Source organism: Semicossyphus pulcher, unplaced genomic scaffold, assembly GCF_022749685.1.
Source record: "Semicossyphus pulcher isolate SPU_LCO1_2020_fin unplaced genomic scaffold, fSemPul1.0.p SCAF_9, whole genome shotgun sequence".
NCBI classification, from domain to species: Eukaryota; Metazoa; Chordata; class Actinopteri; order Labriformes; family Labridae; genus Semicossyphus; species Semicossyphus pulcher.
In genome coordinates this window covers 6,093,089-6,106,429 of record NW_027211770.1, presented here as the reverse complement: position 1 = coordinate 6,106,429, position 13,341 = coordinate 6,093,089, and the positions used below count along the sequence as shown (strand labels likewise).

Here is a 13,341-nt window from a genome sequence, read left to right as displayed (position 1 = left end):
GCAGATGATGTATTAATCTTTCTGGCTCAGCCAACAAACTCCTTTCCCATTCTTTTTTTGAAGACTTTTTGCCTTTATTTGATAGGACAGCTGAAGAGAGACATGAAATGTGGGGAGTAGAGCGTGGGGGCTGACATGCACCAAATGATCAGCAGACCGGGAGTCGAACCTGTGATCAGTGCAACGAGGACTGTAGCCTCTGTATATGGGGCGCCTGCTCTACCGTCTGAGCTAAACCAGCGCCCCACTCCTTTCCCATTCTGATGTCAACTTTGTTCGACTATCAGGATGCAAACTAAGGTCATGACCTTCAATTATGACCTTCCAAAACACCACATTGATACGTCCGGTCTGAGATGTGAAAAAGATTCAATGAAGTATCTTGGAGTTAATCTAACCAAGGATATTACAAAACTATTTGAGGCCAAGTACACACCTCTAAACTCCAAAATGAAATGTGATGTATCCAGGTGGAACCTCATACCCTTTCTGAACATCTCCTCACGACAGAGTCAGTTAAGATGGTTGTTCTGCCATGTCTGGTATATCTATTCCAATCACTCCCAATTGAAATACCTGAACAACAATTCATTCAATGGGACAAATTAATTAATGACACCGCCCTTCAACAGTCCGAGCTGACGAAAAATGACTTTAAAAAACGTTTTAATTTTTTAAACAGCTCTGGAAAGTCTGCTTTTATCAGCGGTCCAACTCCCACTTTTGGTCGCGGTTCACAGCGTTTTAGCATAATGCTCAGTCTCCACACCTGTCTCCAGTCCGCTTGCAATTTTTACCTGTTTTGGGATCGCTTTTCATTTTTTAAGAAAGATGGAATTCACCATAGCAAGCTTCGTAGCTGCATGCTAGCAGCTAATTTACAGCACGCTATGCAAACGTCCCCATGTGACTGACTATTTACTTTTCACACACACGCTCCTCTCTCTTCTTCTACGCCATCACCTCAGAGCACTGTTCCCCGCGACAACCCCCCCTACAGGCCCCACCTATCATTTTCTCCCTCAGCTGCTGGTCTCCAATTCACTGTATTATGACAGACAGGCTGCCCGGTCCACACCGCACATCCAAAGCATATAAACCGCACGTAAATACAGCCAACCTCCAAACTCTTCCCAAATCTTCAAAACCCATCACAAAACACTGTATGAAACTTGCTCTATTTAACACCCGGTCATTAAACAATAAAAGTCTCATCCTGAATGAATTTATTACTGAAAATAACCTCGACATCCTCTGTCTCACTGAAACCTGGCAAAAACCCCTGGACTATTTTTCACTCAACCAAACAACCCCCACTGGATATCATTACCTGGACAAACCACGCCAGGACTGTCGCGGTGGTGGAATGGCTGTCCTCCACCGCCAACACATTAGAACCAGCCTGACTACCATCCAACCCCCATCCTCGTTCAAACACCTAACCTTCAAACTCCCTGGTCCCAAACCCCTGGTCATTTCAACTATCTACCACCCCCCCCAAACCTAACCCTGCTTTTCTGTCAGACTTATCTGAATTTCTCACCCAACTCTGCTCCATTTTACCTTCCATCCTGCTCCTGGGCGACTTCAATATCCACATCGACTCCACAGACTGCAAATTAGAATTTCTGGACATACTCAAATGCTTCAAACTCACACAACACATCAACTTCCCCACCCACAACCGCGGGCACATTCTCAACCTGGTCTGCTCTACAGGAATCAGCATCAACCACCTCTCCAGCTCTGACCTCACCATCTCTGACCACCTAGCCATCATTATGAACATTGATATCCCCATCCCCATCCCAGAACCCAAACCCTCACGCACCATCACTTTACGTAACATCAAGTCTATTTACCCCTCATCCCTGTCAACCTGCCTTTCTGAAAAACTTTCCTCCCTCACCCCCTCCCTGAGCACCTCCCCCAATGACCTGGTCAACCTGTATAATAACACCCTATCTTCCTGCCTCGAATCAGTTTGCCCCCCTCAAAACCAGAACTGTTTCCATCACCCACACTGCTCCCTGGCACACCCTTGAACTCCATCTAATGAAATCCTGAAAACGTAAGCTCGAACGACTCTCCAAGAAAACCGGACTCACAGTACACATCCTGGCAGACAAAGATTACATTCAACATTACAAGGACGCCCTCAACACTGCACGCTCCGTTTACTACTCTGGCCTCATCCACTCCGGATCCGCTAACCCCAAGGTCCTTTTCTCCAATATAAACAAACTGTTAAAACCTATGGACAATCCTTCCCACTCCTTCACTGCCGACAAATGCAACTCCTTTCTATCATTTTATCAAACTAAAATCGAAACAATCTACAACCAACTGCCCAATCCCATCTCCACCCTCCCGGAATCTCCCACTCCCCACCTAACTGACCGGTCACTCTCCCAATTCTTCCTGATCTCCCCCGCCGACCTCCTCAAATCACTGTCTGGCATGAAGAGCTCCACCTGCGTCCTGGACCCCATCCCCTCCTCATTAGTGAGAGCCTGTTTTCCTGCTCTTCCCCTCATCCTCTCTGTAATCAACTCCTCCCTGTCTATTGGCTCTGTCCCCCCTGCCCTCAAACTCGCCTCTGTAACATCCATTCTCAAAAATCCCGGCCTTGACCCTGACATCCCCAACAACTACCGTCCCATCTCCAATCTCCCCTTTCTATCAAAAATACTGGAACGCACTGTCGTCTCTAAACTCAGAACCCACCTGGACTCCAACCAAATCTATGAACCATTTCAATCCGGCTTCAGATCCCACCCCGGCACAGAAACTGCCTAAATTAAAGTCACCAACGACCTTCTCCTCGCTTCTGACACTCACTCCCTCAATATCCTCATCCTACGCGACCTCAGTGCTGCTTTTGACACCATCAATCACTCCATCCTCCTCAACCGCCTAGAGTCATCCCTCAGCATCACTGGCACCGCCCTCTCCTGGCTCAAATCCTACCTCTCCAACCGCCACCAGTTTATAAGTATCAATAATTCATATTCAAACACAGCCCCTCTCTCTCAAGGTGTCCCTCAAGGTTCGGTGCTTGGCCCCCTCCTCTTCATCCTCTACATGCTTCCCCTTGGTCACATCATCCGCCTTCAAGGCCTCCGTTTCCACTGCTATGCCGACAACACCCAGCTGTACATCTCCACCAAATCCATCACTGCTGCCACACACTCCACCATCACTAACTGCCTCACAGAAATAAAAAACTGGATGCAGGCAAATTTCCTTCAACTCAACAGCAACAAATCTGAAATCCTCATCATCGGCCCCAAATCACTCACCTCATCCTGCCCCGACTTCTCCTTCTGCATCGATGGCTTCACTGTTCCCGCTTCCACACACGTCCGTAACCTTGGTGTCATCTTCGATCTATCCCTCTCATTTCAACGTCATGTTAACCACATCTCAAAAAACGCCTTTTTCCATCTCAGAAACATTGCCCATCTTCGCCCATCCCCCTCGTTCTCAGCAGCTGAAACACTCATTCACGCATGTATCACCTCATGACTGGACTACTGCAACAGCATCCTCTACGGCACCTCCTCCAAAATCCTCAACAAACTACAAAACATTCAAAACTCTGTCGCCCGTCTTCTCACCCACACCCGCACTAGAGATCATATCACCACAGTCCTTCTGAACCTCCACTGGCTCCCCATTCAACAAAGAATCCAATTTAAAATCCTCCTCATCACCAACAAGGCCCTCCACAACCTAGCCCCCCCCTACCTCACTGACCTCCTTCACCAATACACTCCCACCTGTAACCTCAGATCCGCCAACAGCAACCTCCTCACTCCTCTCACCAGATCCAAGCACCGGACCTGGGGGGACAGGGCCTTCTCTATTGCTGCCCCCTCCCTCTGGAACTCCCTCCCCCATCACCTCAGAAACTCTCCCTCACTCCCCCCTTTCAACACTGGACTCAAAACCACCTATTTAAATCTGCTTTTAATCTGTGACTGTCTGTGTTTTTTCTTTTCTTTATATATACACATTTTAACTTTATTTTTCTGCATCTTGATTGTTTTATACTGTATATTGCTTTTAATGTCTTGCTATGTTGTTTTTACATGTAAAGTGTCTTTGAGTACCTTTTAAAGCACTATATAAATAAAATGTATTATTATTATTATTATTATTATTATTATTAAATTACCACTGTTATTGCAGATCTTCGTTTCAACCTTTGGAAATATTTATTTATTGCTTTTTTATTTGTTTGTTTTTACTTTTTAATGTATTTTATTTATTCGTATTCATTTATTTTCTCATAATGTACCACAACCTTTGTAAGAAAATGTCTAGAGAAAAGTTAACTGTTAATGTTATGAGATTCTATTTGTGTATTCAGTGTTCATTTTTGTAAAACCTTCCCTAATAAAAACAAAACAAAAAAAAAGAAATAATGGTAACATGCTTTCTCCAGCTGTCTGTCAAGCAACATTTTTATGGTATATACTGTTTGCATTAAACAACACACAAAACGTATATTGATTTGCTTTGACAGCTTTACAGACCTACATGTCTGCGTAGCACTCCTTATGCTGGGGACACACCAGAGGCGGAAGCGCGGCGAATAGTCGCGAAGCGGAGCCAGTTTCCATTCGGCGCCCATGTTAACTGATTGTGTCGTTCACACCAGATGCGGCGCGGCGCGCACCTCCGCAGCCAGCTCGCCCCCTGCAGCGATCGTTTCGGCGTCTGGTCTATTTTTAGCGCAATCTGCGAGCGATCGCGTCAGTCCTGGCAGGAAGTCGCACATGAAACAACGAGAGAATCCGGTCAATTTTCAAAATAAAACACTGCGATTGACAAATGCGATATATTTATATATATGCGTTATATTTGTGTGCTTTTATATATTTGTCAGTATCTAAACAGAGCGCGAGAGAGATGAAGATACACGCGCACACACACACACACAAGAAAGAGAGAGACACAAAGTGGGCTGGATATAGCGGCTGGGGGCGGGGTGTCCAAACACACGCAAACAGAGAGAGAGAGAGCAAGAGAGAGAGAGCATGATGAAAAAACAGATCCAAATGTGAGTAAACGACAGCTGAGGAGCAGAGGCGCTTGTCGACCGGCGCAGAGAAATGTGTGTCTGGTGTGAACGGAAGTGCTCCGGCTTGCGTGCGATTTTCGTTGCGCGGCGCTTCGCAGTGCTTCCTCGTCCGTTGTGTCTCCGGCGTTAGTGATACTTTAAACCGGGGTCTCTGTCTCTCCCTCACTCTCTCATAGCAGCAGGTAGGCAAAGACATGGCAAGATCACATCAGGGATTTTCAATTGCTATGTTGGTCCATAGCCTAAGTTGGTACAAAGGTAAACATTCTTACTGGTTTAAATCAACATTTTTATAGTTTTCATCTTTGCTGTCCAAGAGTTTTGGACAAAAATAAACTAAAGCCCATCTCGTATAGACACCCGTCTTGAATAGGCAGGGTGAGTTTATACATTAAAGCAACTAAAGGCCTAGGCTGTTAATTGAAATTTAATGGTAAAAAGACATCCTTTAACATGCACTGTTTCCTGTATATTCTATATACAGAGTATATGGAGAACACATAGACAAACCACCACCAGACAGACCATAAACTGACCTCAGACTCTCAAGTTTGCAGTTTGGACTCTCTAGTCCAGCAGACAGCAGCTTCACTCCTGTGTCCTGCAAACTGTTGTTGCTCAGGTCCAGTTTTTTTAAATGAGAGGGATTAGACTTCAGAGCTGAGGCCAAAACCTCAAAGTGAGTGTCTGAAAGTCCACAGTTATGAAATCTGTGAATACAGATAAATAAAAAATCTTTTATTTTGAGAAGTACAGTCAAATAATAAAGTAAACTACAGTCTCGAAAAAACTGATCCTGAAACAGTGCCTTGCATGGAGCTCAAAGATAAAGATAAAGATAGACTTTATTGATCCCCCATTTGGGGGAAATGTACTTGTTACAACAGCTCAAAGTAAAGGACAGGGTAAAACAAGTGATGGATAAAAAAAGGCATGGACAAAATGACATTATTAGAATACAATAATAATTATAATAATAAATATATACACCATGTGTAAGTCAAGCTACTTTAAACAACCTGGAGCCCATGTTCTGAAGCGCATGGCCCAGTGCTTTTGGAGCCAACAACTTTTTGTTAATAACACGGTGCACCATATGGCACAAAGGCTGTAAAGGGGTTGTAAGTCCCTTAAATCCTTTATATATGTGTTTGGGGCATTTGGGCATGACTATCAGTGACACTGGTAATTATGTTTGAGGCAGATAATACATATATTATGCGAGTGTGTGTTTCTGTATGCACTTCAGTGACAGCACATCAAAGAGTGCGCATGAGGGAGACTTAATGTTGGTCTCAGGCTAAAGGTTTTTTTAGCCTTTTAGGGGGTCTTGGAGGATGAAGCATGCACGGGAGGAGGTAGTCATCGGTGTGTCTTCCTCTATATCAGGAAAAAAAAGTCACCAATGCACCTGACCATACCTCATTTGAATAAAACACGTCAATAGGCACATAGATGGGCACAAGTGCTACTTACACAACTGTTTATGGCGTAAATTAGCAATGACACTTGCGCTGCTAGGTGTCTGGTCCAACAGCTGTAAGATAGGGCCCCGTAACTGTTAGCTGGCTTGACAAACCTTAACCTTACCTAAAGCATGTACAAATTTTGTTCCTATTGAATTCTTCACAACTCAAGAACATTTGTAAAAAATAAATAAACTCAACTGACATTTTTTATGCAATGGCAGTGCAAAACTAGTAAAGGATACATATGAACTGTGCATGTTTAACTTTAGTTTTATTTAATTTGACTTGACTTATTTAAAATGCGTGCACTTACACAGCCTTCCTGCAGTTCCTCACAGCTGGAATCAGTCTCAGTCGTCCCTCATCTGTTGTGTTGTACTTCTTCAGGTCTAACTCATCCAGAACCTCCTCTGACATCTGCAGCATGTAGGCCAGAGCAGAGCAGTGGACCACAGAGAGTTCATTATGTGATCTGCTTCCTGACTTCAGAAACTCTTGGATTTCCTGATGTACCGAGTGGTCGTTCATCTCCATCAGACAGTGGAAGATGTTGATGCTTCTGTCAGGAGAGATCTCATCACTGTTCATCTCCTTCAGGTTGTCGATGACTCTTTGGATCATTTGTGGACTGGTGTCTGTGCGACCCTGTAGGCCTCCTAAGAGTATTTGGTTTGACTCCAGAGACAGTCCATGAAGGAAGCGAACAAACAGGTCCAGGTGACCATTTTTACTTCTCAAGGACTTTTCCATGACTCTACCTAGGAAGACTTTCAAGGAAGAGTCACTGTCATCACTTTTAACTGCAGTTCCGTAGCCATAATCATCATCATAAGAATCATATAAGTCATCACTATCCTTTTCTTTGTCTTCATCATCATCATTATAATCATCTTTATCATCATCATCTTCATCATCATCATCTTCATCATCATCATCTTCATTATCATCATTATCAAAATCATAATCATCTCCAGCGTATGGGTCGTCATCATCTTGTTCTTCATCTTCATCTTCATCATCTTCATTATCATCATCATCAAAATCATAATCATCTCCAGCGTATGGGTCGTCATCATCTTGTTCTTCATCTTCATCATCATCATCTTCATTATCATCATCATCAAAATCATAATCATATCCAGCGTATGGGTGGTCATTACCTTTCTCTTCACCTTCAACATCATTGTCGTCATGTTTCTGTTCACTTCTTTTCTCCTCCAGGAAAGCCTCCAGTACCTCTGTGTTTTTGTTGGTGTAACAGTGGAACATGTAGACTGCAGCCAGAAACTCCTGAATGCTCAGATGAACGAAGCAGTAGACTGTTTTCTGGAAGATCACACACTCTCTTTTGAAGATCTCTGTACAAACTCCTGAGTACACCGAGGCCTCTGTGACACCCAGACCACACCGCTCCAGGTCTTCTTGGTAGAACATGATGTTTCCTTTCTTCAGATGTTCAAACGCCAGCCTCCCCAGCTTCAGGAGAACTTCACTGTCAGCCTTGATGAGCTCCTGTGGACTCATCTCTTGTCCCTCATCATACTTCTGCCTTTTCCTCTTTGTCTGAACCAGCAGGAAGTGTGAGTACATGTCAGTCAGGGTCTTGGGCAGCCCTCCCCTCTGGTCTGTGGTCATCATGTGCTCCAGAACTGTCGCAGTGATCCAGCAGAAGACTGGGATTAGACACATGATGTGGATGCTCCTGGATGTCTTGATGTGTGAGATGATTCTGCTGGACAGCTCTTCATCACTGAACCTCTTCCTGAAGTACTCCTCCTTCTGGGCGTCAGTGAAGCCTCGGACTTCTGTTACCCTGTCCACACATGAAGGAGGGATCTGATTGGCTGCTGCAGGCCGAGAAGTTATCCAGATGAGAGCTGAAGGGAGCAGATTACCCTCAATTACGTTTGTAAGTAGTGCATTTACTGATGACTTCTGTGAGACATCAGACACAACCTGATTGTTGTAGAAATCCAATGCACGTCTGCTCTCATCCAGGCCATCAAAGATGAACAACAGTTTACAGACTGTGAGCGTCTCTGCTGTGAGCTTCTGTAATGTTGGATGGAAATCATGGAGCAGCTTGAGGAGACTGTACTGCTCGTCTCTGATCAGGTTCAGCTCCCTGAAGGAAAGCGGAATCACCAGAGTGATATCTTGGTTCTCCGAGCCCTCTGCCCAGTCCAGAGTGAACTTCTGCACTGAGAAGGTTTTTCCAACACCAGCGACGCCATTGGTCAGAACGACTCTGATGTGATTCTGTTGGTCAGGAAAGGCTTTAAAGATGTCCTGGCACTTGATTGGAGTCTCACTGAGGGTCTCCATCTTGGAAGCTGTCTCAAGCTGCCAAACCTCATGTTGGGTATTCACCTCTTCACTCTGTCCCTCTGTGATGTAGAGCTCAGTGAAGATTCTGTTGAAGAGGGCTCTACTTCCTGCTTCAGCTCCTTCATTCACAAATTCATATCTCGTCCTCAGACTCATCTTATGTCCCTCAACAACATCCTGGAGACCACCTCTGACTGAAGTAGAGAGAAAGTTACAGTGTCAGAACAGAAACCTGTTTTTAGAGAGGATGGCAACACTGTGAAGTCTACAGTCTTGTAATTTAAAAAACCCTTTTTTGCAATTAAACCATCATTCATCAAAAACACTTTTTACACCAAGTCTGATATTTTGTAAAAAACAAAAGTCAAGCATTGAATTGTTAGGTTTTGTTTACTTCCTATATATCAAATGCATTTTGTGTCAAATAAACCTTTTTGCTGTCATAAATAATTATCTGGTCAGAGAAATCCTTGTGTGTTAAACAAGCTACAAGAACAACAAAGAATTGGCCTCATTTCTCAACCTACCACATTTTGACTTATCCTAGCCATCACTGCAGTCTTACATCATAGATAGATCAAAGATTAAGTGGCTGTTTAAATGTCTGAAACCTAACTCCTGCGACGGCCCTTGCATAGTATTTAGTGTGTTGTATTATTGCATATTTGTTTCCTTGCAGAGGAGCTGGTTGATTAGCTGCAGCTGTATCTGGGCCCATTGCTCCATGGGTAAAAATACCGCGGCAAGCTCTCTCTCTCACTCGCTCTGGACTCAATGCCTTCTTTGTGTTAGTGCACTCTTCAAACATCTCACCACACCATACTCACACACCCACATGTACACTACTGATAATACAGATTTCACACATCTCATAGTATTTGTAAACTCCTCACTTAACTTTCCTTCATTTTGTAATAAATTCTAATTTTGTCCCTTCCCGCTGTTTGTCATGGCCTTATGGGCCGGGTTATGACACTACCAATACAATTGGCCTTAATTTGGTGAATTTTCAACAGCTCATAGATCCATTGCTGACCATTGTGTATGTGAAGAAAAGACACAAGGTTAAGAAAAAGAAGTGCAACTTGCTGAGACTTGAATGCATTGCTCCAAAACAACCAATGTTTTTTTTTGTATTTGAAGTTTGTTGACCCAGTGGGCTGAGACTTACTATGTATAGTGCTGGTCTGAAAGGCTGTCTGAGGTCCAGGTTCTGTTCTGCATCTTTTTCCACACTGGGGACAGGGGGAGTCTTCTGGTGAAGCAGACTGGTCCCAGTATGAGGTGATGCACTGTCTGCAGAACGAGTGTCCACAGCTGATGGAGAGCGGATCCTTCATGGCCTCCTGACACACAGCACAGCAGGACGGCTGCTCCTCCACAGAAACATGACTCCTCTTCCTCTGGCTGTGAGAAAGAAGACAATCAGGACAGTCACTGATAGCAGTAAAGGTCTAGTTGTATGTGCCGTAGGAGTAAGTAAAAGAAGTAGTTTATTTGAAGTGTTTTGTTTCACTTGATGAAGTCTTCTTTATACACTTTTAACAGTTGCTTAGATATCTCTTCATGGTGCCTGGAACCCTTATTTGCTCTTTTAATTTTACTGGTTTCTGTTAATACAAGCTAAACACTACCTGCAACTACCTTCTGCTGGACCACACTACCATATAACATCAGTGTTCCTGGTTCAAGCCACACAACACATTTGCTGGTACTCAACAAAGCGGTGGTGTAGGGATTTATGGACAGCAACTGCACTGACAATTAAGACATTAAAGCCCCTGTAAACCCAAATCCACAAAATCCTTCTAACTGTGTAATTTAGGGTCTTATGAACATACTAGTTAGCATCTTAAAAGTTTTAGAAATTAGTTTTAACCCAAACTCCAGTTATTGCCATTCTTTCTTTGTTAACTTCCCTGACGCTGAGGTTGAATTGGGCGTGGTTATGTATGATATTTATCACGTCATAAATTTCCTTGAGCCAATTAACCGCAGTTGTCCCGCCCTCACAGGTGCAAAACACTTCTCGGCTCACGATCAATCTTCCTCTCCGAGTCTGAGCTAACTCCTGTCCACATACTTTTAACGTCTCTGCACAGTAGCGGTGCAGAGAGCAGAGGTGCAGGTGTGTTGGGGGACTGAAGCAAAGTGATCAGATTAAAGTAGTTTGTGAATTAAAACATAATGAGGTGAAGAAGAAAGTACAATCAAACTGTGGAAGTAAGAAATAACCATCGATAAAGAGGGTAAGTCTACATGTGATGTGCTTCTCACAGAAATCATTAATATATGACATTAATTGAAATTGTTTGATTACAAAACCTGTAATTAATTAGATTTTTTTGTTAATCACCTGACAGCAATAGTTTTGATATGATGTGCACATGCACACATACCTGGGTGGTACAACAAACCCTCTACCCTGCTGCTGAAAGTCCTAGAGGAAACACTGCTTTCCCATGCGCCATTGTTGTGTTGACAGTTGCCATGAGAACGCTGACAGGCGGACCCCGATAATGAGCTGATTTTCTAGTGGTTCTGAACATCTATTTTGACTATATATTCATTTCATATTTATTCACTCTATACCTATATATATATATATGTGTGTGTGCGTATATATATATATATATATATATATATATATATAGGTATGTAGATATCATATATGCATTTTTGCTATTTCAAGCCGAGTTTCCAGGGCCTTTAAAGGCATGGTGAGGTCCCAGAAGACATGGTGAGGTCCCAGCGGCCCCAACTGGGTGAGCCAGGTAATTTTGGCTTTCAGCTGCACACTGAAGGGCAAAGGGGTGGGGTGATCGTGGACTGAAGTGATGACGTGATATAAAACTTAGTTTGATCATGAAGCCTGAAGCTCCTCTAAAGTTCTGTGTTTTTCAGTGAAAACTACACAGCAGACTGGAGTGTGTTAACAGTGACAGGCAGAAAGCTCTGTGTGATTAACTGTCCTGATTCAATGTTCACAAGAAAGGTGAGGACCCAGATGCAGACTTAGATATATATATGATTTAATAAAACAAAAGTCCAACTGAAGATCCAACAAACAGGCGAAAACACAAGGAGCCAGGTAATCCAAAACAATGCACGGGCAAACATGGGGATCAAGACGGAAGACGTACCTTGGGTTTAACAGACAAAGACAATGAACCAGCCACGAGACAGGGGAGCACAAAGACTAAATAAACTAAGGAGGTGAGGCTAATCAGACACAGGTGAGACAAGGGCAAGGCACACAATCAAACAAGTGACAAACACACAAAGACAGGAAGTGGATATAACAAGAGACAAGGTGTCAAAGTAAAACAGGAAATGATCGAACCAAAGAGACACAAGATAAATACTTCACTAAACAAGACTAAATGTGACCAGAACACAGAATAAACTAAATACAAAACTAAACAATGAGAACTCATGACAAGAGACAAAGTGACCAGGTAAAACAGGAAACAATATCTGAACCCTGAAATGCAATACATCAGAACCAGAACTAAACTAGAATAACTCATGACATACACACACAGATCCATGTTATTAAACGTCTGTGTCCTCCCCGCGCTGCGTTATTATGAACTATGATGAACTGATCGCAGGTTGCAGCTCTTTCTCGTGTCGTTCACAGCATGGACACACACTTTATACTTTGTAATAACTTTGTGCAGAAATACAGACAGATCGCGACATTATTGATCCAGGTACAGAGCAAGAGAAACACAGATCTGTGTCATATCTGCTCGTCTCCTTACGTCTGTGGTTAAAAAGGCTACGTGGAAGGTTTAGTAAATTAAAATTTGGGGGGCTTTGCTTTGATTTCTTTATTTGGTGTTGCCATATTTAAATGGCTGTTATATTAACATTTGTTGAAAGCAAGAGTGGAGGTGCCGACAGCTCCTCTTCACAATCAGATGCAAAATGAGAGTAAACTGCTCGGGTCTGCAAAACTTTACGGGTGAGTTTGGGCTGGAATATCAATGGAAATATATCTTTTGTGAATCAGTCCTTGCCAGGTAGTGTTGACAAGGGTTGCTAAATTCATGATTCATTATTTTTGAAATACAGACCAAATTTGTGTGTGTGTGTGTGTGTGTGTGTGTGTGTGTGTGCGCGGGTGTGTGTGTGTGTGTGTTTGTATTGCTATACTTGTGTGGACCAACCTCTGACATCCCACCTTTCTTGTGTGGAAATTTTTCCTTGTGAGGACATTTTGCCCGGCCCGCACAAGGAAAATGCTAGGATGAGCTCCATTGACCCTAATGAATGATCTGTATAAGTTTCAGAAGAGGTCCCCAAAAAAATAGAAATCTCTGAAAAGTGTGTGTTTGCCAGTGCTCTTGGGCTCCTACTACTGACCGTTCACCTGTATTGCAGTTAAAATAAAATTTGAGGGGAGGGGAGCAGTCGAATTTTCTGATTGGCTAAGGGTGAGGATTTTTG

General features: G+C 43.3%; 1 protein-coding gene across 2 annotated transcripts in view; it reads right to left on the bottom strand.

Moving 5' to 3' along the window:
* The window catches only part of LOC138583653 (protein NLRC3-like), a 35,202-nt gene that overhangs the window by 3,456 nt on the left and 18,405 nt on the right, over nt 1-13,341 (bottom strand). Inside the window, exons 3-5 of one of the 2 annotated variants that reach the window (XM_069655599.1) lie at nt 10,058-10,293; nt 6,872-9,080; nt 5,626-5,799 (exon numbers count right to left, since the gene is read on the bottom strand). In XM_069655599.1, the coding sequence (XP_069511700.1) occupies nt 5,626-5,799; nt 6,872-9,080; nt 10,058-10,293 (2,619 nt within the window). Of the gene's footprint in view, nt 1-5,625; nt 5,800-6,844; nt 9,081-10,057; nt 10,294-13,341 lie in introns of those variants that run through there. The other variant, XM_069655600.1, reaches the window with a different exon arrangement.